This window comes from Monodelphis domestica, chromosome 6 (assembly GCF_027887165.1).
Source record: "Monodelphis domestica isolate mMonDom1 chromosome 6, mMonDom1.pri, whole genome shotgun sequence".
NCBI lineage: Eukaryota > Metazoa > Chordata > Mammalia > Didelphimorphia > Didelphidae > Monodelphis > Monodelphis domestica.
This window is the reverse complement of record NC_077232.1, coordinates 19,893,116-19,915,795: the sequence shown is the minus strand read 5'-3', so window position 1 is coordinate 19,915,795 and position 22,680 is coordinate 19,893,116. Positions and strand designations below refer to the sequence as shown.

Here is a 22,680-nt window from a genome sequence, read left to right as displayed (position 1 = left end):
CTTCTAAGTATTTGTGCTGTGATGAGTCCAGACTATTCATTTTCAGTACTTGGAGACAGGAAGACCTGAGTTCAAATTCTGACAGACACATTCTAGCTATGTGACCCACATTCCATCTCTTATTTTCTCTGACTGCATCACTGCCCCCCTCCTCCCTCTTGGAATGCTCTCCCTCCTCATCTCCACCTACTGGCTTGGCTAGCTTCCTTGAAGTCCCAATTAAAATTCCATCTTCTCCAAGAAGCCTTTCCCAATCCCTCTTATATCTGGTGCCTCCTTTTATTTTCTATTTATCCTGTATGTAGCTTGTTTGTATATATTTGTATGCTTGGACTGTGAGCTCCTTGAGGGCAAGGATTGTCATTTGTCTCTTTTTGTATCCCCAGTGCTTAGCAAGATGTTTGATATATAATAGTCCTTAATAGAGGTTTCTGCATTGACTGACTCTAGGCAAGTCACTTAACTTCTGACTCAGTTTCCTTGTGTGTAAAATGAAGATAATATCACTTGCCTCCCAGGGTTGTTGGGATCCAGTGAAATAAGCTCTGTAAAGCACTTTGAAAAGTTGAAAGGACTATATTTGTTAGTTCATAGTAGTAGTAGCGGTGGTGGTAGTAGCAGGAATGGTAGTAGTCATATAGTAGTGATAATAGTAATAGTAGTGGTGGTAGTAGCAGTAGTAGTAGTAATAAAGGCAGTACAGTAGTGGTAATAGTAATCATAGTAGTAGTGGTGGTGGTGGTAGTAGCAGTAATGGTAGTAGTCATATAGTGGTGGTAATAGTAATACTAGTAGCGGCGGCAGTGGTGGTGGTAGTAGTAGTGTTTGCTGATAGCTGAGCAGTGATGTACAGAGAATACAATTTTTAAGCCATTTCCAAGCCTTGTCCCACCTCTGCCTTCTAACTGCTACCTCATGGGGGCAGGGGGAGGAGAGGAGAGGTCTCTACTGCATTTAGAAGTTTAGAAACCCCACCTAAGCTTGTCCTTAAGTGCACAACTTGGCTGCTGCCTACCTTTCTGGACTTTCTGCAGATCTCGCACCCCTGACCTTTTCATGCTCTACTTTCAGCCAAGCTAGTCTAGCTGTCATTTAACCAATGCCCACCTCTCTTCATTGGCACAGGCTCCAGTCCTTGCCTGGAAGGCACTGATTCCTCAGGCTTCCTTCAAGGCTCAGCTCTTGTGCCACCTCCTACAGGAAGTCTTTCCTCTCACCCCTTTGTCCGTAGCGGTCTCTCCAACCTCCCATTACAGGTCTGGAGATTGTTAAGACGATATAGTTTCTATTACACATGTGTACATCCTCACGTGTCTACTGCTTGGTCTATAGGGTCACAGATTCAGAGCTTCCAGGTGGGTCATCCAGGCCACTTCTCATTTTCTGGATGAGACTGAGGCCCGGAAAAGTGAGGCCACTTGTCCAGGGGCAACAAAAGGAGGCCAAGCTAGTGTTGGTCTTCCTGACTCCAAGCCCAGAGCTCTCTACCATGGCACCTCCCTTGTGAGGACACAGACTCTTCCCGATCAATCGCCAAGTCTTGTCCACTCTCCCTCCCTGACAGCTTCTCCTCCTCCCCTGTGCCTCTACTCATGTGGCCTCCAGCCTCATTCAGGCTTCTTGGGGGGTCCATCTGCTTCCAGGCCCTCCCTTTTCCAATCTGGCTTCCACTTTGCTCCCAAGTGAACATTCCCAGCTCTCAGATGAGTTTGTCTCTCTCCTAACCAAGAAGCTTGGGTGGCTCCATCTGGGAACTGGGACAAAATACAAATCCCTTAAGCCTTGGCATTCCAAGGTCCCTTATTACCCATAATCCTTTTTGGCCACTCTCTGGTCCAGTACCTGTGCTTATTCCCTAACGCCATCACTTTGCACGAGGAAGTCCCCATGTCTAGAATGCATGTCTTCCTCCTGAGAGGGAAAAGCTTGGGATGTGAGCCATCTTCCAAGCTGCCCCTGTTAGAGCGAGTGATGGGTGAGGTGAGGAAGAGCCAGACAGAGCCCTGAGGGGCACAGGCTGACACCCAAGGCATTTGTACACCCTGAATCCAGGGCTCAGCCGGGCTGGCTGTGCCCCATTTAATGCCAAGGATGGGGGGGGTGAGAGTGGTGGGAAGAAGTGGGGGAGGCTCTGCCCTGAGGCACAGACACCAATCTCTCCTGCTTCCCTTTTTATTTCTATGGTGGCGACTACAGCAGCAGCCGCCGCCACCCCAGTAGCAAAAAGGAGGGAACCTGCCCTCCCACCCCCAGAGTCAGACTCCCCGTTCCAGGCTCTGACCCAGAGGCTCCTCCTGGCCCCAAACCACAGTCCCTGGGCAGGAGGGAGAAGAGCACCTTGTGGGTCCCTCTTGAGCCCACGCCTGACTCCAGAAATGTCTGTCATCAGGGTGGCACCTCTACCCGCATGGGGTAGCCCTGGGATTCTGAGAGGAAAAGAAGACGGTGGGTCCTGTCTGGGTCTGCCCAGGAAGCCTTCTGGAGCAGCCATCGTCAGCGGAGCGTTTCTGGGTCTGCCTCTGGCTCCTGGTGGCTGTGGTGGGACGGCTCGGGTCTTTGGGGCTTGGTGGGGTTGGTTTATTTTTTTTGGTTTTGGCTTTTTGGCAAGTTCCTACAAAAATAGAGCTCATGTGTTTGTACACCCGTGCACTGTGGCCACGGCCTGTGCTTCAGGTGGAAATCCTGTGCTGGGGCAGCTCCTCCTGCCCCTGGACTCCCGAGGGGGGCACTCCTTCCCCACCCCACCCCTAGGCAGCTGTTTCCTTCAAGCTGTGGGCCTCCAGAGTCTTCAGCAAGGAGAACTTTTTATGCAGCTTTGCACGATAGAAGAAGAGGTAGGAGGGCAGCAGGTAGCCCAGGAGGGAGAAGAAGAGCAGACCCACGTTCACCTGAGGGAAGGCACAGAAGAGGCCCTTGTCAGACACCGGGGAGCATGAGAAAGGGGCAACTGTGAGGCCTGAGTTCAAATATGGCTTCAGACACTTCTTAGCTGTGTGACCCTGGGCAAGTCACTTAACCCCTATTGCCTTGCCCTTACCCCTCTTCTGCCTTAAAACCAATGCACAGTATTGAGTCTAAGATGGAAAGGAAGGGGTTAAAAATAAAACTAGCTCTGTTACTTGCTCTTTGTGTGACCTTGAACAACTCACTTTCCATCCCCGATCTCTGTTTGTTCCTCTGTACAATGGAGTGGTGGTTGGACTAGTTGATTTTTGGTGAGCCTTAAAGACCATTGAGTTCAAATTGATTTTTAGCACAGATAGAAGAGAAATGACTAGCCCAAGGTCTCCTATAAAGCTGGTAACAAGGCAACTCAAGTCTGCTGACCCCCAAATCCAGAACTCCTTTTGCTGTACCACCAAACCCAGCAATACCCACCCTTCCCCCTGAGCCAGACTAAAAGAGGCACAGGGCTACAGGCCCACGGTCAGCTCTTGGGACCTCGTCCCTCCACCGCCCACTGCCCACTCTTACCCAGAAAGGATTCCCATGGAGCTGGCCCAGCACCAAGGAGAAGAGAGGCTCCTGCAAAAGGGCAAAGATGGCGCTCATGGTGGACTGGAGCCCTGTCAGGGTCCCAAAGTGAGTCGAGGGAAATCTGTGAAGGAAAGGGCCAAAGCCAGGGTTCAGGAAGCTTCCCCTCCTGGGGCACAGCCTACGTCGGCACCTTCCCACTCCAACCACACACTCACACTCAAACACTGACATACACACTCACTCACACACAAATAAACCCACATTCACACATACACTCTCACTCACACTCAAGCACTGACACACATTCTCAAACACTGACACTTGCCCACTCACTGACACTCTCAAACACTCAAACCCTGACACATTCACACATATACACACAATCACACACACACACACACACACACGCCCTCAGATACTTTCACACATACATTCACACACATTCTCAAACACTGACATACACACACAAATATACACATTCATACATACTCTTACACTCAAACACTGACACATCCTCACACACACACACACACTCACTGACACACACACTCACTGACACTCTCAAACACTGACACACATTCACACATACACACACACACCCTCAGACACACTCACACACATATTCTCAAACACTAACATTCGTGCTCACACACACAAATATACACCTTCATACATACAATCTCACACTCAAACACTGACACACACCCTCTCAAACACTGACACTTGCCCACTCACTGACACTCTCAAACACTCAAACCCTGACACATTCACACATATACACACAATCACACACACACACACACACACACGCCCTCAGATACTTTCACACATACATTCACACACATTCTCAAACACTGACATACACACACAAATATACACATTCATACATACTCTTACACTCAAACACTGACACATCCTCACACACACACACACACTCACTGACACACACACTCACTGACACTCTCAAACACTGACACACATTCACACATACACACACACACCCTCAGACACACTCACACACATATTCTCAAACACTAACATTCGTGCTCACACACACAAATATACACCTTCATACATACAATCTCACACTCAAACACTGACACACACCCTCTCAAACACTGACACTTGCCCACTCACTGACACTCTCAAACACTCAAACCCTGACACATTCACACATATACACACAATCACACACACACACACACACACACGCCCTCAGATACTTTCACACATACATTCACACACATTCTCAAACACTGACATACACACACAAATATACACATTCATACATACTCTTACACTCAAACACTGACACATCCTCACACACACACACACACTCACTGACACACACACTCACTGACACTCTCAAACACTGACACACATTCACACATACACACACACACCCTCAGACACACTCACACACATATTCTCAAACACTAACATTCGTGCTCACACACACAAATATACACCTTCATACATACAATCTCACACTCAAACACTGACACACACCCTCTCAAACACTGACACTTGCCCACTCACTGACACTCTCAAACACTCAAACCCTGACACATTCACACATATACACACAATCACACACACACACACACACACACGCCCTCAGATACTTTCACACATACATTCACACACATTCTCAAACACTGACATACACACACAAATATACACATTCATACATACTCTTACACTCAAACACTGACACATCCTCACACACACACACACACTCACTGACACACACACTCACTGACACTCTCAAACACTGACACACATTCACACATACACACACACACCCTCAGACACACTCACACACATATTCTCAAACACTAACATTCGTGCTCACACACACAAATATACACCTTCATACATACAATCTCACACTCAAACACTGACACACACCCTCTCAAACACTGACACTTGCCCACTCACTGACACTCTCAAACACTCAAACCCTGACACATTCACACATATACACACAATCACACACACACACACACACACACGCCCTCAGATACTTTCACACATACATTCACACACATTCTCAAACACTGACATACACACACAAATATACACATTCATACATACTCTTACACTCAAACATTGACACATCCTCACACACACACACACACTCACTCACACACACTCACTGACACTCTCAAACACTGACACACATTCACACATACACACACACACCCTCAGACACACTCACACACATATTCTCAAACATAACATTCGTGCTCACACACACACATATACACCTTCATACATACAATCTCACACTCAAACACTGACACACACCCTCTCAAACACTGACACTCTCAAACACTGACACACATTCACACACACTCTCAAGCATTCTTGACACACACAAACACCCTCATACAAACACACACGCACAAAGACACTTCCACACATACACATATCCCAACATTATGGAGCCTCGCAAGACAGAGCCAGCCAAGCTGGCTACTGGCAGAGAGCTGGGAACGTTTCCTCTGGAGAAAAGACAAGAGGAGGCGCAGCTAGTGACGGACGGGTGTCCTGTCCAGTGTTCCTCCAGAAGGCCAAGCCACGGCCCATTCGGGGAAGCTAATCGGGATGCAGCCTTTCATCTCCACATGGGCTTTAACTCAGCAGGGTTCTAGGTATTGGCTCTGGCGGAGAAGAGAGGGAGTGAGCTCCCCATGCCTGGCAGAGATGGGACGAGCAGCCCTGGAGGCTTTTGGAGAGCCACCCCTGCTCTTAGCCGAGGGGCTCTTCATCCCGACTCAATGAACTTGGTTTTCCAAATGTTGTGAAATGTAGTTGGGCATAATTGGTGTCTTCTGTCATTCTGTGTATTACAGTTTATGCATTTAAAAACATTTTTCCAAGAGCGGGTCCCTAGGAGTCACCAAATTGCCTGCCGGGGGGGTGGACTAGAAGGTCTAAGGACCAGCAAACCCTGACGTTCTATGATCCAACATTCTCTCTACGGGGGAAGACACTAGGGGAGTCTACCCCAGCTCACAGGAGGGTATACACTAGCACTAGAGGAGACCAGAAAGCTCATCTAGCCCATTTTGCAGGCGAGGAAACTGAGGCCCAGGAAGCAGAAGATAGCAGCCCAGTAGCAAACGAATCAGAGCTGGGAGCCCCAGGGACTTACACAGCAGCATAGAGCCCCCCACAGGCAGAGTGGTAGAAGCCTCGGATCACTGTGTGCAGGATGAAGGTCAGAAGCTGTGAACAAGAAATCGGGAAGAAAGGGGGCAGGTTTGTTAAAGCCAAGGTACAATGGGAAGGGAAACAGGGGCCTGACTGGAGGGGAGGGGAAGCCATCGCTCTCCAAGCCAAACAAGTCCAGAGACATGTTACCCCTGGAACTGACTCCCCACAGGACAAGGATGCAAGGAAATCTCTCCCATCAGAAAGGTAGATGGATGATACCTCTGGCCTTTTTTTAAACCCTCACCTTCCATCTTAGAATCAATACTATGTATTGTTTCCAAGGCAGAAGAGTGGTTGGTCAGGGCTAGGCAATGGTAGTGAAGTGACTTGCCCAGGGTCACCCAGCTAGAATGTGCCTGAGATCAGATTTGAACCCAGGACCTCCCTCTCTCGGCCTGGCTCTCTATCCACTGAGTCACTCAGATGTTCTGAGAGCCTCTAGTCTTAAAGTGACCCTGTCTGAAAACCTCTAGGACTTGAACAGCTTCCATTCTACTTTGGGTCCTCATCCCCTCCAAGCTGGGCTCTTGCAATGATCTCATAAGCAAATCAAATGAGTTCATACGTGCAAATCACTTTGCAGGCCTTGAAGCACTGCCTATGTGTTAGCTCTAATGATTTTTGTTGCTGGTCCTCCTGCTCCAAAGCTTTTCCCTCTCCAATCCATCCTCCAATTGGCTACCAAAGCGATGAGGCTGTAGTCTGTCAATTAAAGGCAGCTGGGGGCAGCTGGGTGGCTCAGTAGATTGAGAGCCAAGGCAGCAGACAGAGGTCCTGGATTCCAATCTGGCCTCAGAAACATCCTAGCTGGGTGACCCTGGGCAGTCACTTGACTCCCATTGCCTACCCCTTACCACTCTTCTGCCTTGGAGCCAATACACAGTATTGATTCCAAGATGGAAAGTCAGGTTTTAAAAACAAAACAAAAACAGATGAATGGTCCTGGATTCCAATCTGGCCTCAGAAACATCCTAGCTGGGTGATCCTGGGCAAGTCACTGAACCCCCATTGCCCAGCCCTGACCACTCTTCTGCCTTGGAATCAATACACCGTACTGATGACAGAAGGTAACGATTTTTTAAAAAATTAAGAGCAGCTAAGAGAGGTAGTGGCTGGAGTGCTGGAGGGAAGGCACAGATGCCAATGAAAGCAGAGAGGAATTCCATCTGAAGCCAATCACAGGTGGCTTTGATGGGAGGGAGGCTGTGTGGAAGCTCCCTGTGGGCAGGGGCTGCTTTGCTGTCTGTCTTTGCCTCCCTAAGCTGAGGGCACTTTGGTGCTTGTTGCCTGATTAACATTTCTGTCCCCCTTCTGGAGAGTGATGAGTGAAAATGGCCCTGGACAAGTCATTAGCCTGTCATTATTACTCTTCCATGGACATTACACCGGTGGCGGCACGGGACACGAGCCCTCGGAAAGCACCCCAGTGCATACATGTAGCAGATGGGATAACAGGGATGGTTTCCACCCCAGAGGGTTCTGGATCTCCGAGCCAAGGGTTACATTTTCAGAGGGACTATTTATGTCTTGGAAATGGACACATTTACAAACCAGGGCTTGATTTGTTTGTTTTGTTGATTGTCGAAAAACGTGGTGGAGAAAATATGAATGCTACAAATTGTTTAGTTTAAAAGCCTTATTTTCCATCTTAAGCAAATGAGATGAAAGTGATTTGGCCAGGGTCACGCAGCTAGGAAAGGTCTGAGGCCAGGTTTGAATCTGGGTCCTCTGGACTCCAGGCCTGGTGCCCTACACACTGTGCCACCTCCCTGCCTCCTGGGTACACTTCTTCTGGGAAGCCTGGAGCCAGCACACTCTTGGGTGCCTTATTGGGTTCCCAGGTGATCCAGATCTCCTCTGTGAGGTTTGTGGTTATGATTACCGCTGTGGTTGCTCTCTCCATCATCTAGTCTATGCCCCGCTTAGCAGATACAGACATGGAGGCTGGCCTGAGTTACTGAAGGGACTTGCCCAAGGTCACAAAGGCAGCAAGTGAGAAAGCCAGGATTCAAACCTGGGTCTTCTCAGCTCGGCTCTCCATTCACTTCATCCTCCTTCAGTATCCCAGGCTGCTCCCTAGGGAGGGAGCTACAAGGAGCTGGCCCATCGAATTCAGGCTGAAGGCAGGAAGCAAAGGTAGGAAATGGCCCGGGCATGGGGTGAGATGAGGGTAGTGGGTCAGATTACCTGCACTTGTAAGTTGTAAACGAGGCAGGCGAGTCCAAAGACAATGAGCAGCGTGTTGGTCAAAAGAAAGGCATAGATAGCATTGGTGAGCTTCTGGATCTTTCGGTAACGCACTCTGGTCCCCTTCGTAGTGATGCCGTCCCTGTCGAGATCAAAGAGTCATCTGGGGCTCTGGGGATCCCTCTACTTCTCTGGCTCCAGTGGAAATGGCCTGCCCATCCTTTCCTCTGGGCTTCCATGACTGAACCAAGGAGCCTGATCTGATTACCTTCCCCTGAGGAGCCCGGCACTCATGCTGAGGACAGAAGTGCCCCCGAGCCGATGCCCCATTCCTCCATCCTAGGCCTCGTCAAGACAAAGTGCAGGCCTGAGAGAGTAGGAACCGGGGGAAGCAAGCAGCTCTGCACAAAATGGAATCCCACAGGGAGAGCAGCAGGGGACAAAGACCTCATTAGCCCTGGCCAAGGCTGGGCTATCCGGCTCCAGATGCCTTGGGGGCTATTCCTATCGGGACTCCTGCTTGATCTACCCTTTGCGAGAGCAGTCTAGGGATAAAGGACATAATCTCTGCTGACAGAACAAGAAACTTCTCCAGAGTTCTCCAGCAATCTAGTCCATCCCACCCCAGCTCCAATAAGAAGAGCCATTCTCTGGGTCACCTGGCCTCTTCCGAGACGTTGGCATCACTGGGTTCATCCACACATTCCTTGATTTTCCAGTCCATCATGTAGCCAATTAAAGGACAGGTGAGGAGGCAGAGCAGCTGCATGACGCCAAAGATTGAGGTGTAAAACCCAACTGGTGCCAGTGAGAGGAAAAAATGAGATAAAGAGGTGGTGGTGAGGATGCACTCCTTCAGACACTGTCTGCCCTGCCTTAGGAGATTACCCCCCTGGCAGGGCAAAGGAGGAGAGCAAGAAATCTCTGGAAGGCCCTTTCTCTGACCTGACAGAAATGCCAATACCCCTAAGGAGACTGGGGTACTTTTAGGACTGGGAGATTACCCCTAGAATTGGGTGAGCCAATGCAGGTGATACAAGAAGCAAGACGGTTATTAAAAGCCCTTCTATCTCTATCTTTGGCCCCTCAGGTTCTAAGATCTGATATCTGATGTCCCAAGGTTCCTTTCTAGCTCTGACTCCATAGGGTCTTGAGATCTCTCTTAGTTCCGCCATCTATGGCTTTGTGTATAAACTTTTGATACCTCCATGTCCTCTCACCCCATCTGAGATCACCTACCTTGCTCCTTCATATTCATTTCCTGCTCTTCTGTTTCTGTGGAAAGTTGGGGAGGGGAGAAGACAGATAGAGACAATTAATGGAGAGAAGGAATAGAGGGGAGACTAGTCAAAGAAAAGTCTTCCCCTCACCCAGCATGCCTTCTCCTCTGCATCCCTCCTTCCCAGAAGTCCTCACCCAGCTTTTGGCCTCTAGTCACTAAGAACTCCAGCATCTTGTTCATGGAGGCCATGTAGAAAATCACTCGCAGCTGTGTCATACCCATGGTAAGGAGACTCCAGAGAAATATGGGGGAGAAGAGGCTCTTGCGAAAGGGGACAGATTCTGTAACAAAAGAGGGGAGCCCCTCCTTGAGCCCAGAGAGCGAGATCTCACCCAGCCCCTGCCTCTTTTTCCCCTTTCTTTTTCAATTCAATAGTAACAATTTTTTTTGACAATCATTTTCTGACATTTTACGATTCAGATTCTACCCCCGCCAGGTAATAAATAGTTCGAAATAGGCTATGCCGATGCTCTCATGCAATATATATTTCCATATTGTTCATGCCATGATAGAAGACACCCATCACTCATCCAATAAAGAAAAAACTCATGAAGGCAAATAAAGTGGAAGGTGGCATGCTTTGATCTGCATCCAGATTCCAACTGCTCCTTCTTTGGCTGTGGATAGTATTTTTCATCATGAGTCCCTTCTGGATAGCTCAGAAATTTGTTTTGCTGATAATAGTTTAGGCCTTCACCGTTGACCACCGTTCAATATTTCCGTTACTGTATACGGTGCTCTCCTCATTCTGCCTTAGTCCATGCATGTCTTTCTAGGTCTTTCTGAGCTCATCCCCTTCATCATTTCTTAGGGCACAACAATATTCCATTACAACCATATGCCACACCTCGTTCAGCCATTCCCCAAGTGCTGGATACTCCCTCATTCTCCCATTCTTTGCCATTACAAAGAGAGCTGCTAAAAATACTCTGGTACAGGCAGGTCTTTTTCCTTTCCCTCTGTGGGATACAGGCACAGGAGTGGTAGTGCTGGGTCAGAGGGTATGCACACTTTCCCAGCCCTTTGGACCCGGTTCCATATTGCTCTCCAGAATGGTTACAACAGTTCAGTTCTACCAAGAGCGTATCAGTGTCCCAGTTTTGCTACATCCCCTCCAATATTTATCCATTTCCCTTTTGGTCACACTGGTTGCTCTGATAGGTGCGAGGTGGTATCTTAGAGTGGTTTTCATTTGCATTTCTCTTGTTAATAGTGATTTTGGAGGGGGGCAGCTGGGTGGCTCAGTGGATTGAGAGCCAGGTCCAGAAATGGGAGGTCGTGGGTTCAAATCTGACTTCAGGCACTTCCCAGCTGGGTGACCCTGGGCAAGTCACTTGACCCCCATTGCCTAGCCCTTACCACTCTTCTGCCTTGGAGTCAATACACAGTATTGACTCCAAGACGGAAGGTAAGGGTTTAAAAAAAAAAAAAAGGTCTGTCCTGCAGCTTCTCCTTCTCTCTCAGTGTCCTGCCATTACACCTCCCTCCCCCCCAGGCAGAAGTGTTCTCTCCCTCCTACAATATTCCTCTAGCATCTGGGCTTTTTCCTTTTTCCATCTCACTCCATTCCTGAAACAAAGGCCAGGTCATAGGTGCGGCTCCTGGCTTCCACCAGCAGAGGGCCCCATCGAGCCAGGCACGGGGATGCCCACTCCCAGAGACTGACCAGAGGCCGGTGATGCAAGCTGCCCTGGGATTGCAGGGGGCTGGGAAGTGCTGCAGCTGCTGGGGGAAATGGCAGCTGCCAAGAGCTAGGCCTTGTCTCAGAGTCTGGGAGACCCACACAAACACCTCCCCAGCATCCATTTGCCACAGCTCCCATCTGCAGGGAACCGGCCCTTGGATAAGCTGAGGAGTCGGATACTCACTGTCAGGATTGGCAGCCACATCTCTTTTTTCCTCTGGGTTTGGGCTATTCTGGTTCAGCGGCTCAGTTGCGGTGGTGATGGGAGCAAGAGAGGGATCCCCCGCCACCTTGTCCAAGGGCAGCCCATTCTCCTTGGCCTTTTTCCTGGGGAGAACAAAAGACAGCAAGTGAGAGATTTAAGCTTGTGGCAAGGGCAACGGCACTCCTTTAGGGAGGCTTCCCTTGTGGCCGATTTGCAAAGAATCCCCGAGTTTTAGTGTCCTAAAGGAACTCTGTATCCAGGCCTAAAAGGGAATCTCCTCGGTGACATCTCCAGAAGTGACTGTCCAGCCTCTGCTTGAAGACCTCTCATGAAGGGGAACCCACTCCAGTCTAATGGAGGATCAGACTGGACCTTATGGAGAACTCCTTGGCCCCATGGGGATCAGAAACTTCTCTGCAACACATTGTCTCAGGGCATCATCTAGGATGCTGAGAGGGCTAGATGATTGGCCAACGACCATGTAGCCAATATCTAGCAGAGGCAGAACTCGAACCCAGTTCCTCCTAGCCCTTGGCTGCCACTTCTTTTCATTGCTGGTTAGGAAGTTTCCTCCTCTTAAACCAAGAATACATTTGCCTCTGCACCTGGTTCTGCATGTAGAGGCCAAAGAGAACACCTCCAATCCCTCCTCCAGTTTGGCCATCCTTTAAATACTTCAGGACGGCTATTTTGTTTCTATTAGAAAACAAGGTAAATACTGATTTGCTTCATTTTAATCATGACTGAAAAGGCAAAAATAACACAAAGGGATCCTCCCTCTCTACTGCCTACCACAGCTATCCCCCATGGATGTGCTCCTACAAAAGTAATATATATTTCAGGAATTCTGGGGGAAATGAAATAGCAATGTGCCAGCTAGTTGGTTTCCACTCAGTGTTCTCTTCTCGTGTCTGAATATCCCAAGAGCCTTTGCCAGGGGCTCGCCTTCCTCTAAGGGGCGGCCATCTTTCCTGAAACATGGCATCCAGAACCGAACCTAACACTGCTCATGGAGTCGGACCAGGGAGGCACACGGAGGCAGAGTCACCTTCTTGTTCCTAGAAGCTCTGCTTTTCTTAATGCAGTCGGAGATCACATTAGCTTTTGGGAGGCTGCCATATTCTTTCATTCACTGAGCAAGTATTTCTTAAAGCCCCACTCTGAGCCAGGCACTATGGACGTGGAGGCAAAAAGGAACTAGCCCTTGTCCTCACAGCTTGCCATCCAGTCGAGCCCACTCCTCCGGCCTCCGGTCCCTCCTTTAGCCACACTCAGGGCCACAGAAGTTGTTTTTATATATTTATGTTTGGCATAAATATGCATGTGGAAGAGAAGCTTGTCTTCCCTTCCAGAGGGATCCCAGGATTCCTATTTGGACAGGACCTTAACGCTCAGCTAGTCCAACATCTCTGATTCGGAGTTGGAAAAATGGAGGCTCCGAAAGAGGAAATGACTTGCCCAAAGTCACACAGCCAGCCAGCGACGGAAGCAGTCCTTCTATCCTGCCATCTTCCTAAACCCAATGGCTCCTCCGTCCAACCTTCCTTCCAGGAGGGGGCGAGGGGGGGAGGCCTTATCCTTCTCTCCCTAGCCGGGGATGCACACACACACACTCATCCACATACACGCACACACTCACATGCAATTGACCTCCTCTGGGGCGGGGAAGGCTTCAGTGGGCCAGTTGAGGGCACAGTTGATGAAAATGAGACAGGCGAGGGCAGACCAGGTGAACATGATGACTATAAAGGGCACCCCAGCATCATAAATCAGCTGCAGCATGAGAAGGGAGTCAGAAGGGAGAAAAAACAACAAAGGGGTTAGAGATGGCGAATGTGGGGCTGTCAAAGGGCTTCCCTCTCAGTGACCATCATTGCAGCACACTCTAGATTTCATGGATAAGAAAAACGGTACTGCTAATGGCTGTGACTTGCCCAAGGTCACACCATTACCGAGGATCACCACTGGGACTCCTGCTTCCAAGATGAGGGCTCTTTCGGCTACCCTACATTGCCTCATTTCTAGTACAATTCTAAGTGGGGCATGGAGGACGCCTCTGATCCTGGAACCCCAAAAGTCCCATAAAGAGAGAAGCCAGCCCCCCACCCAGCTCTTCCCCAGGAGCCCCTCCGACACCCTAACAGGACTGCGGGAGGCAGCCGGCTCTACCTTGATTCCAGGGAACGTGATGGCAGACGACGCGTAGGAGCCGATCATGAGGGACATGAAGGTGGAGCGAAGGTTTCCAAACATGTTGGGGAGCTGAAGGGGAAAATGCATGGAGGAAGCAGCTTGTGAGAGGCTCCCCCAACCCCGAGGACCCTGATGGCGAGAGCTGGAGGCCCTCGAGGACATCCGTGGCCATCCCAGGTGTCTGAGGTGGAAGGAACCTCCAAGACCACTGAGGCCCGGAGAAAGAGGGCCACTCTGCGGTTCAGTGACAGCCGGCCAAAGGTTTCCTGACTGCCAGGGCAACAGGGCACCTCTTGTGCCAACCTGGATGGGCAGCCTGGTTTTTAGCCACCTCTATCCCTCCGGCCTCCGAGCTGTCATCTCAGCACCCAAGAGTTCACGGAGGCTTGACGGGGTATTAAACCCTGATCTTCCATCTTGGAATCAATACTGGGTACTGGCTCCAAGGCAGAAGAGTGGTCAGGGCTAGGCCATGGGGGTCAAGTGACTTGCCCAGGGTCACACAGCTAAGAAGAGTCCAAGGCCACATTGGAACTCGGGCCTTCCTGACTCCAGGCCTGGCTCTGCTGCCCTGCATTCCTGACTCTCCAACAGGCCCGTTTAGGAGGGCTCCTGGCTGACAGGGAACCTCTACCTGCGGCTCAGGCCCTTCTCCCCTCGGAGGCTGCCTTGTTCTGCTGTTCTGCCTCAGGGAGGGAGTTCCCCCACAGGCTCAGGAGTCAGGTCCCCGCTGGAGGGGCTGGGGCTGGGACTAGACTGAAGCTTCGGAGGAGAGTCCTTCCCCTGGGGCAGGCCTCAAGCGCTCTCCCTCCCGGGGCTCTCAGCCACCAATGGCCGCCTCTCCCCAAAGAAATCATTAATGACAGGTTCTGCTCCACTAGAGTCTAGCCAGGCCCGGGGGAAGGGGAGAACAAAGTCATGGCGTCCTTCCAGCCCGGCTCCCTCCTCCCCTTCTCCCCGGCCCAGGGCCTTCCCCAGAAAGCGCCTGGGAGAGGACAGTGCAGCCTAGGAGGCAGCGCGCCGCCCCGGACCTCGGGACAGGAAATGGCGGGGCACAGCCCCCGCCCCGGGGCAGATGTTTCCCGGCTTCCCTGTATCTGAGAGCCGCCCGCTGCCGGGGGATGAGGAAGGGTGCCAAGGCCGCAGAAGGGAGAGGCTTCCCCACGAGGGGGAAGGAGGGCCTGGCTTCCAGCGGGCTGCGGGGCCTTTCGCAAACAGCCGGTCGGAGGCACGAGCTGTCCCCACACACGCTGCCCAAAGGAGGGGGGGGGGGGGCTAGTGGAGGTGAGAGGGGAGGCGGGGCGGGGCGCGGAGGGGCGGGGCAGGCTGTCCGGTTCTTCCATTGGTCAGTGACTCCCCGTGGGGGGTGGGAAGTGGGGGTGTGTCTGAGTGCTGGCCGGGGCCAGTTATCAGGCAGAGTTTCCTGGCCGGGGATGAAGGCCTCCTCCTCCTGTCCCCAGGGGAGGGTACCGGGATTGCTCTCTAGCCCTAGAGTCCCGACCCAGGGAAGGAGCCTGAGAGAAAAGAGAAAGGGGGTGCGGAAAGGCTGTGGATGGGGAGAGGAAGGAGCCAGGAAATGGGAACGAGGGGAAGGCGGAAAGTCCCCGATCTTGTGTCCAGGGGCCAAGGGTACGCGGGCCTCGAAGACCACGAACGGGAAGGCTCCTCTGGGGCCGCCTCGGGGAGCCGGAGGGAGGCGGCCGGCAGCGCTCATTCCCGAGAGTTGTGCAATGCCCTGGGCAGGAGCGAAATGCTACCCCGGGGGCGGGGGAATCGGCAGCCCAAAGCACCCGGATGAGCCAAAGCCATACTCAGATAAACATGGCCTTGGCGGAGCCCTGGGCTGGCTCGCTGTCCCGCACAGGCACACCTCCCCCACCCCAAACACAACATCGCCTCTCCCGCTTCTACCCCCCAACCGGCCACTACAAACCCCACCATCCCCAACAACCCCCTGGCACACCCGGGCACAGCCACACTCTGCCCCTTGGCTTCCCCTCTGGGCTGAACCCCACCACCATTATACCGTTCCCAGAAAGGGCCCAGAACTCACCGTGAGCGATGTGAAGGTCAGACAGATGCCACCGAAGCCATTCAGAGACAAGGCCAGAAAGATGAGCGGAGACAACACTAGGGGCCAATAGAGAAAGGAGGGTGTGAAACCAAGGACGGGTTGGCAAGTGGTATCTCCCATCCCACCCCCAATAGTGCAGGGCTTCCTCCCCTCCAGAAACGTGCAATATTAGGTTCCCACGTGGAGGTGGGCCGAGACAGGAGATAGGAAGGGGGGTGGGAGATGGAGGGATGGAGCTCTCTCACCTATGGGATTCTGAGAGGCCAGAGCCATCAGGGCACAGGATGCTGCGAAGCTGGAGCTGTGGAGAATGGGACCGGAAGGGATGGCAAAGAGAAGTCAGAATCCTGGATGAGCATGACATCTTGGCTTCCAGTTTGCCAAAAGGTTTCCTCAGTACAATTCACTTGTTATGCTCAACCTAGCCTCACCGTCCCCTGTACCCACTGCCTACTGGCTCTCCTCAGAAGCTGCCCCAAACAGAGCTAGTTAGCTATTTTCTCTTTCTTCTTGCTTCTTCATTATGAGGGATGGTTGGTTCTCTGAGTAGAAGTGGGTGGGAGAGAATATTTAGAAAAGTAAGTGATGTAAAGACAAATAAGATGGTTTGTTTTCAAAGAAAAGGTACAAGAGAATCACAGAAATAAATGATGCTATTCCTTTCCCTTCTTTTAAAAAAACAACAAAAAATAACCCATTCTCCTCTTCCCAATCCAAATGAATCTTCGTAGCTTCTCTATTCCTGTTGAGGATACTATCCCTAGATGCCTTGGAAACTTCAGTCCTCTTCAGCTCTCCATCACGCCAAAGTGTTATTGATTCAACCTTCACATGTCTCTGGTATCTCTGGCTTGCTACCTCCATGAAGCTGAGTCTCTAAGGTCTTCATCACTTTTCAGTTGGACATTAAAAGGTGTTATCCACCTTTTAATTAATTTTAATTAATTTATTTTTATATATAAATAAATATTTATTTATGTTATTTATATTTATAATAATTATTAATTAATAAAAATTAAATTAATTAGATCAAATAAAAATAATTTAATTAATTTTAATTAAACTTATCCATCCAGATCCATCTCACCATCACTGGATCCATCCTTCATACATCTGCCAAACTGATATGCCCAAAGATCTGCTCATGCCACCTCTCTTCCTCACTTAAGAAATTGCAGGGGTGCCCTTTCGCCCCCAGGATGAATCACAGACTTCTCCATTTGGCATTCAGAGCCCATCACAATCTGCCTTCAGCCCACCTAGCAGCACATCACCCTCATGAATTAACATTCCAGCCAGGATGACTTACTCGCTCATCCCTACACATGGCAATCGCACCTCCTGCTCTAGGGCTTCGTAGACTGTCCCCAATGTCTGATTGAAATGCTTTCCTTACTTCCTTCTCTCAGGAAACTCTTTAAGGTTCAGCTTAGTGTCTCCCCTGAAACAACTCTATAATGACCTGTGTACCTCGGATTCTTTCCCTCCTTCATCTTCTTCCCACCAATAGAATGTAAGCTCCTTGAGGGCAGGGACCATTTCATTTTTGACTCGGGTCTCCCCAGGGCCAAGCTAGGTGTCTTACAGTTGATGATTAATGAATTACTGTAGATTGATCTGATTATATTCTGTAGACAGGAAAGGATATCAGAGATCTTCTAAGTCAACCTCCCTCCCATTTTAGAGATGTGGAAACTAAAGGCCAAAGAGATCATAAGATCACAGATGCAGAGCCAGAAGGGACCTTTCTAGTCCAACCCCCTCATTTAACAGATGAGAGATTGAGGCTTTAAGGAGAGGAAATGACTTCCTCAAATTTGTGCCAGTAGGAAATGACGGAATTCGGCTTTGAACTCAGGTCTTCTGACTCTAGATCTAGTTATCTATCCACTGCTTCTCTTCAAAAGTTCTGGGGGGCAGCTGGGTAGCTCAGTGGATTGAGAGCCAGTGCTAGAGATGGGAGGTCCTGGGTTCAAATCTGACCTCAAACACTTCCCAGCTGTGTGACCCTGGGCAAGTCACTTGACTCCCATTGCCTAGCCCTTACCACTCTTCTGCCTTGGAGCCAATACACAGTATTGATTCCAAGATGAAAGGTGAAGGTTTAAAAAAAAAAGTTCTGGAGCACTTGTCTGCCTTCTCCTTTGGAATCATCCAATTGTTATGATCCCCATCGATGGAGGGCGTTGATGGATCACTTTAAGGTTTACAAAGTACTTTGCATATATGATCTCATTTGATCCTCACAATGGTTCTGTGCTATTATTTCAGTTTCATAGAAAGGTTAAGTGACTTGCCCAGAGTTACACAACTAGTAGGTGCCCCAAAGAGGATTCGAACTCAGATCATATTGACTATCCACTGTGTCACCTAGTTGGCTTCACTGTCGCTTCCCCCTCTATGAAACTGTAGGCTTTCTGAGACTAGCAAATCTGACTTTTCTCCCAGCTTTCCATCTTTGGCATCTAGAACGGGTTTTCCACATAGCAGGGCTTGACGAATGCTTATTTGTTCATTATAGCAAGGACTGGCTGATTTCATCGGCTGTCCCCAAGGCAGGCTGGAACTCTTTTCATCAACTGCAGGAACCCAAAAGGCCCGGATCCTGCCTGCCCTGCTCTTGGCAAGCTCTTGTCTTTGACCTTCCCTTTGACTTCGGGCATCTTCTGACGGAGGTTATTTCTGGATGGGTCTCATCCCACGGTGAGATTAGAAAATCCTTCAGGACGATAGAAGGTTTATATCTCTGCTAAACTGAGCGGAGCCAGCTTTCTGCTGACAAACATCCCTGGAATGCAGCAGACTCGGGCACTGGGCCCATAGCTGACGTCCGTCCCTCAGGCCCATTCTGCAGCTAAGATAACCGAGGCTCGGAGGGAAGAGGTGATGCCTTCGCCCTCAGAGGGGCCCCGAATGACATAGTCACTATCACACAGCTTATGACGGCCAGGAGGCTCCAATTCAAGGCTCTGACTCCACCATCAATGCCGGGCACACCCCCCCTCCACCGGCTGGGTGTCCCTTCCCCCACTTTACCTGCCAACCAGTCGAATGGGTCTGGGGCCGAATCGATCCATGAGGATGCCCAGGGGCAGGGTGGTGGCACTCAGGACAAAAGAGCCGATGGTGAAGCCCAAATTCAGCATTTTCTCCTGGCTCTCACAGGTAGGTCGCTGAAGCTCATGCAACTGTTGGGCCTCACTCACGTTGGTAGTGTTCTTCCCTGGGGACGACAGGAAGAGGCAGGCTAAGACTCCTCCTGACTGTGTGCTTGGCCCAGAGGACACCAAGACGAGCAACGAGAGTCCTACGGCTATGAAATGATCACCGCCTGCAGCAAGTGGAGAGGGGCTGGGGAGAAGCCTCCCAAGGGAGGGGGGACTGAACCTCTAAGGCAGCTAAGAGACCGAAACAAAGAGGGACAGCATTCTGGGAATGGGGAACAGCAGAGGGGAAAGGGGAAATCAGAAAATAGAGCTACGAAGAGCGGGAGTGAGCCAACAAGAAAAGTCCAGGGTCTAGACGTTCCTTCTTCATGGAGAAGCTACACTGAGGAGGCCAGTTTGACTAAAGAAGAGAGGAGAGTATGAGGGGAGCAATTGGCCTGAAAAAATAAATCGGGATTGGACCATGAAGGGCTACAAATGCCCTTAGTTTGTCTTAAAGGCAAATTGGGGGGGGGGGTCAGCTAGGTGACTCAGTAGATACAGAGCCAGGCCTGGAGTCCAAAAGATCCAGGTTCAGATCTGGCCTCAGATATTTCCTAGCTGGGTGAATCTGGGCAAGTCACTTAACTTCCCTTGCCAACCCTTTCTGCTCTTCTGCCTCGGAACTGATGCTTAGTATTGATTCCAAGACAGAAGATAAGGGAGGAAGGGAAGGAGGGAGGAAAGAGGGGAAGGAAGGAAGAAAAAGAGAGAAAGAGAAGGGGAAGGGGGAGAAAGAGAGACAGAGAAAGAAAGAGGAAAAGAGGAAGAAAGAAATGAAGAAAGAGAGAAAGAGAGAAAAAAGAAAGAGGAAAGAAAGAAGGCAGGAAGAGAGAGAGAGACAGAAAGAAAGATGAAGGAAGGGAGGAAGGAAGAAAGAAAAAGAGAGAGGGAGAAAGAAAGAAAGAAAGAAAGAAAGAAAGAAAGAAAGAAAGAAAGAAAGAAAGAAAAGAAAGAAAGAAAGAAAGAAGAAAGAAAGAAAGAAAGAAAGAAAGAAAGAAAGAAAGAAGAAGAAAGAAAGAAAGAAAGAAAGGAAGGAAGGAAGGAAGGAAGGAAGGAAGGAAGGAAGGAAGGAAGGAAGGAAGGAAGGAAGGAAGGAAGAGAAAGGAAGGAAGGAAAGGAAGGAAGGAAGGAAGGAAGGAAGGAAGGAAGGAAGGAAGGAAGGAAGGAAGGAAGGAAGAAGGAAGGAAGGAAGGAAGGAAGGAAGGAAGGAAGGAAGGAAGGAAGAAAGAAAGAGAAAGAAAGAAAGAAAGAAAGAAAGAAAGAAAGAAAGAAAGAAAGAAAGAAAGAAAGAAAGAAAGAAAGAAAGAAAGAAAGAAAGAAAGAAAGAAAGAAAGAAAGAAAGAAAGAAAGAAAGAAAGAAAGAAAGAAAGAAAGAAAGAAGAAAGGAAAGGAAGGAAGAAGGAAGGAAGAAGGAAGAAGAAAGAAAGAAAGAAAGAAGAAAGAAAGAAAGAAAGAAAGAAAGAAAGAAAGAAGAAAGAAGAAAGAAAGAAAGAAGAAGAAGAAGAAAGAAAGAAAGAAAGAAAGAAAGAAAGAAAGAAAGAAAGAGAAAGAAAGAAAGAAAGAGGAAGGGAGGAGGGAGGAAGAAAAAGAAAGAGCAAGGGAGGAAGAAAGGAAGCAAATGTTCTTTATAGATCCAGATTTAGTCACCAATTACAACTCATGGTGTTAGTGGCCCCAGTCACTGAAGCATTAAATGACTTGTCCACACATATATAATTATTCTATGACTCTGCAGTCCTTTAAAATCTCCTCTATTGCTAGTACTAGTGCCTGCTGCCCCATGAAACCTAAACTCTAGAACAAATCCTCTGCTTGCCAGGCCTTCCTCAAAATATTGCAGAAGCAAGACGTCCTCCAGATACCAAATTTTATTTTTCACTCCAGAAAACTTCTCAAAAGCAATAAAAAAATAAAATTTAAATCCCTAAAATCCCACTAAGGCACCTAAATTGTTTCTCAGAAATCATCAAGGCCTCCATTTCTTCTGGAAAATGAGGGAGTTGAGAAGCATCACCGTGAGGTGGAAAGAGCAGTATTTTGAGTCTGAGCACCCGAGTTTGAACCCAGCTCTGCTGCTTTCCAGCTTGGATAAGTCACCAAACCTTTGTGGGCCTGAGTTGCTCCTCTATACAATGAAGGAATTCCAGAGAGAAATCTACGGTCCTGTTTAACGAAGCTTTTTGAAGGGCTCACTTACGCAGGATAAACCATCATTGTTGAAAGGATGCTGCCAATAAACGGAAGAGGAGGGAATAATTTACCCAGAGCCTAGAAAAGGGAGAGCGGGGACTTGTCAGTCTGTCATCAGAGGGGGGCCTTCCTGTCCGACTGCCATCCACAGCCTAGTGGAGAAGACTGACTCTCCGATTGCCTTTTTTCCGATATCAGTTTGGTGTGACATTTCTAGGAAGGGGAAAAGGCTCTGACCGCAGATACAAGTCTGATTTTTCAGCCTTGGCCCCGTGGCGTTATTAGTCAGGCTCTTATGAGCCTCGTTAGGGGGATTCCACGTCCCCCTTCTTCCCCCTCACTGTCCCCCCAAAGCCTGAGGTCCAGAGTTTCCGAGCTTGGGTGCTGCCTAAGGAACCACAGACTTGGAGGCTGGCCCCTTTTATGCTACTGCCTGCTTGGATGACAACAGAAGAGGAAACTCAAGGGTGACTCCCCCCACACACATACAAACACTTCCATGTAACCAATAAGGAAACTGAGGCTCAAGAGGGGCAAGGGACCTGACCGAAATCTCCTGCCTTCTGCCTAGGCTTCTTTCTCCCCATGCTGACTGTTTCTTCCCTCGGGATTCATGCTCCCCATGCACTTGGGGAGCCCTCACTCAGGGACACACACTGAGGCAGGCAGGCGTGCCCACACCATCCCCTCACAATCGTCCTTGGGTGCTCTGTTTGCGGGGCTTCCTGGCTTCTCTTCCGGGATCTCTGAGCTGGGAGGGCCGTCTGAGGGCCCTGAGCACAAGCCCCTGACCCACCCGGGGAAGGGGTCTCTCCTTTACCAAGCCTGAGACAGGAGGACCTCTTGAGAGGGGATTTCTGGGCAATTCATTCCGCTTTGGGCCGCTTCCAATTTCTTGGCCGTCTTTCCTTAAGTCAAGATGCCAGCTGTGACTCTGAGCTTTCTTCACTCACCCTC

The 22,680-nt window shown here is 49.8% G+C and overlaps 1 protein-coding gene across 3 annotated transcripts in view; it reads right to left on the bottom strand.

Annotated features, from left to right (window-relative positions):
- Nucleotides 1–2,158: 2,158 nt before the first annotated feature.
- SLC43A1 (solute carrier family 43 member 1) overlaps nucleotides 2,159–22,680 on the bottom strand; it is a 28,331-nt gene continuing 7,809 nt past the window's right edge. For 2 of the 3 annotated variants that reach the window (XM_056801732.1, XM_056801731.1), the window contains 13 exons: nucleotides 19,361–19,547; nucleotides 16,570–16,625; nucleotides 16,304–16,380; nucleotides 14,227–14,319; nucleotides 13,697–13,830; nucleotides 12,037–12,179; nucleotides 10,303–10,449; nucleotides 10,126–10,161; nucleotides 9,546–9,684; nucleotides 8,887–9,028; nucleotides 6,638–6,711; nucleotides 3,475–3,598; nucleotides 2,159–2,888 (listed from right to left, as the gene is read on the bottom strand). In XM_056801732.1, the coding sequence (XP_056657710.1) occupies nucleotides 2,748–2,888; nucleotides 3,475–3,598; nucleotides 6,638–6,711; nucleotides 8,887–9,028; nucleotides 9,546–9,684; nucleotides 10,126–10,161; nucleotides 10,303–10,449; nucleotides 12,037–12,179; nucleotides 13,697–13,830; nucleotides 14,227–14,319; nucleotides 16,304–16,380; nucleotides 16,570–16,625; nucleotides 19,361–19,547 (1,493 nt within the window). In that variant the 3' untranslated portion in view covers nucleotides 2,159–2,747. Of the gene's footprint in view, nucleotides 2,889–3,474; nucleotides 3,599–6,637; nucleotides 6,712–8,886; nucleotides 9,029–9,545; nucleotides 9,685–10,125; nucleotides 10,162–10,302; nucleotides 10,450–12,036; nucleotides 12,180–13,696; nucleotides 13,831–14,226; nucleotides 14,320–16,303; nucleotides 16,381–16,569; nucleotides 16,626–19,360; nucleotides 19,548–21,730; nucleotides 21,802–22,680 lie in introns of all 3 variants that reach the window. The other variant, XM_056801733.1, reaches the window with a different exon arrangement.